Raw genomic sequence first — 2,727 nt, forward strand, 5'->3', positions numbered from 1 at the left:
CAGGGGTCTGCGGGGTCCTCACTCTGGAAGGCAGCCGCCACCACCCGTGGCAGCCAGGATTGATGCATGCTGTCAATCATCCGGTCAGCCTCGTCGATGACCTACAGGAGGCAGGGAGCCCAGGACTGGGTGGCGCGACCCTGAGCTCAAAGCCCAGGCCCCTGGGGTGGGGACTTACCAGGAAGCGGAGCTGCTGGAGGTTGAATCCTGGGGTCTGGTCGATGTGGTCCACCAGGCGGCCAGGGGTGGCTACCACGATGTCAGCCAAGCAGCGGTACCCATCAGCACTACAGACCAAAGGACGGCTCAAGAGAAGGAAGCTTTCTCAAGGGCTTCCGGACAGCAAGACGCTGCCTCACCCCATAGTCCTGACTCTACCCCACATGGGAAGGGGGCAGACGGGAGCTCCTCCTCTTCACGGGAACCAGGTGGTTAAACTTGGCGGCCCCTCCTCTGCTCCTATGGTGCCTTAGGCCACCGGCAGGGCTGAGCAAGGACACCTTGAAAACCCCACACCCTGACACAACCTACGTTTTCTGGACGAGGCTCTCCTGCTCCTTGGCCAGAGACTTCTGTCCCGTAATCAGGCAGACTCTCAGAGGTGTGGCATCTGTGTAGATGTTGAAAACTTTGCTCACCTGCAGGAGAAGTCTGTCACTGGCCTGGAGATAGCTAGTGTTCCCCCACTGCAGCAAAAAGGACCCCAGATCTAGTCTGGGTCACCCAGGGGCTGACTGCTGTGCACTCAGGTCTAGGGTCCGCGTACCTGCTGGGCCAGCTCCTTGGTGGGCAGCACGACCAGGGCACGGATGTGGCAGACCACTCTCGACAACAGGGCCTGAGGAGGAAGGGGCTCCTGCGTCAGCAAGGCTATTACCTGCCCTCTGCACACCCGCTATAGATGAAGGGGACCCTCACACAGACCTGCACCACAGGAATGACGAAGGCCAGTGTCTTCCCACTGCCTGTCGGAGCAGAAACACAGAGGTCGCTAGGCCGGTAGCCGCCTCTGCCCACCAGAAACCCACAGGCCGCGCTCTCCAGGAGGGCGGGAATCACAGCTGCCTGGACTGGAGGAAGAAAGGCGAGAGAGAAGTCATGTTTACGCCTGGGCCTGCCGCTTCCCTGCCTGTGACCTCTGGGCTGGGCTGCCGTGCTGGAGGCCTGGGAACCACTCCCCCGAGGAATGGCACCAGGGCCCAGAGGAACATCAGCCTCAGGAGACCCAAGTGGGAACCATGAGCTTGAGGGTGCTGAGACCACACTTGGCACCGATGTGGCAGGGACGCCTGACCCCGGCCACGCACAGCCTTCTGTGTGGGTGCCCAGGGAGGTGTTCTCTCAGCTGCTGGCCCGGGGCTGGGGCACCTGGAAAGTACGACGAGATGCCATGTGCCCGCAGCTGCTTCTGCAGGTCAGGGTGGACCTCAGGGACGTCCTCGACAGGAACCAGGTCTTCGTTGACGTTCTTTCTGACACAGCTGGGCTCAGCCAGCCACCTTGGCAGGAAAGGCTGGACCTGCCATCAAAAAGAGAGGCCAGGTGAGCAGCTTCCAGGCTCTCACACAGAACCAGCCCAGGGTGGCAGAGGCTGGGGGAGGGAGGCCGGGGAAACCTGTAGTCTCCAGCTCCTCCTCAGCCCCAGGATGCGCTTCCCATGCAGTCTTCACAGAAGTTAAACAGCAAAAGCGGACGCTACTTGCTGAGCAAACTCACCCGTAGTCTCCCATCAACCCACAGTGGCACCCACCCTCCCGCACCCAGGAGGCCCTGTGACCTGGCGCTCGCCTGCCCCAGCCACGCCGGCGTCCCTGCCTCGAGACCTCTGCATCCCCAACCCTCAACTTTGACCTGGCTTCACGTTTTCGCATCCCAGCTCGAAGAAAACCTTCTCCATCCGCCCTACCTAAGGTGCCCAAGCACTCTGCCAAACTTCTCGTTTTCTTCACCTGCCTCGCCAGAGATCTCTACCAAAAAACACCCGTGCTAAACAAAAACACCAACGGCCAGGGGCTTGCGGAATGGCCTCTGACTTGCTCCCGAGGCGGTGAGCGCACAGCAGGAGACCCCCCCGCCGCACGTTCACGCAAGCACATCCTGCAGGAGAACTAGCGCGACGGGAGGGCAGGGGCAAGCCTAGCAGAAAAAACGGGAGCTCCGCACATGCAGGATCCAGACCCCTAGGGGATGAAACTGCAGGCCTGGCAGCGAGGCGCGTCTGTGACCCAGGAGCATTCGCTCAACGATGCCTTCCGGGGCGACCGCCACACTTAAGAATCTGCGCAGCCTTCCCTCCCACGCCGACCACCCTTCCGACCGCCGCCGCTCACCTTCGGCGCCTTCCTCCTCCCGAACCCCCCCAGCACCAGGCCGGGGACCAGGGGTCCGACCGCCTCCTCCAGGGCCCGTCCGTCCCCGGCCGCCTCGGCGCTGGCGCTGCGCTCCCCCGGCGCCTCCTCGCTGCTCTCTGAGCTGGGCTCCCCAGGCGCATCCTCGCTGCTTTCTGCGAGACAGACACCCACCCGCCAGCGCGTCAGCACCGAGTCGCCGGAGCCCCGGAGGGAGCCCGCTCGCCCCGCGACCCACCTGCGCCCGCGTCCTCGCCGTCCGCCTTCCGTCGCTTTCCCTGCCGCGCTTCCGGGCTGCCCGACTCTGCGCCGTTCACCCGCCGCCGCCGCCGGGGCCGCCGTCGCCTCCTGGTCGCCGGCTCGGTCGGTGCAGCCGCCT

At 63.9% G+C, this 2,727-nt stretch overlaps 1 protein-coding gene across 1 annotated transcript; it reads right to left on the reverse strand.

The window, feature by feature from the left end:
• Nucleotides 1-5: 5 nt before the first annotated feature.
• On the reverse strand, nt 6-2,722 carry LOC108525628 (ATP-dependent RNA helicase DDX51; the record flags this gene model as incomplete). Its single annotated transcript, XM_017866543.1, has 8 exons — nt 6-101; nt 179-287; nt 532-638; nt 767-838; nt 925-1,070; nt 1,369-1,519; nt 2,331-2,503; nt 2,587-2,722. Coding segments are annotated over 8 exons (990 nt in total), but the record flags the coding sequence as incomplete, so codon positions are not given.
• Nucleotides 2,723-2,727: the final 5 nt, after the last annotated feature.

The sequence above is a fragment of the Rhinopithecus bieti genome, unplaced genomic scaffold, assembly GCF_001698545.2.
Source record: "Rhinopithecus bieti isolate Rb0 unplaced genomic scaffold, ASM169854v2 scaffold_79183, whole genome shotgun sequence".
Lineage (NCBI taxonomy): Eukaryota > Metazoa > Chordata > Mammalia > Primates > Cercopithecidae > Rhinopithecus > Rhinopithecus bieti.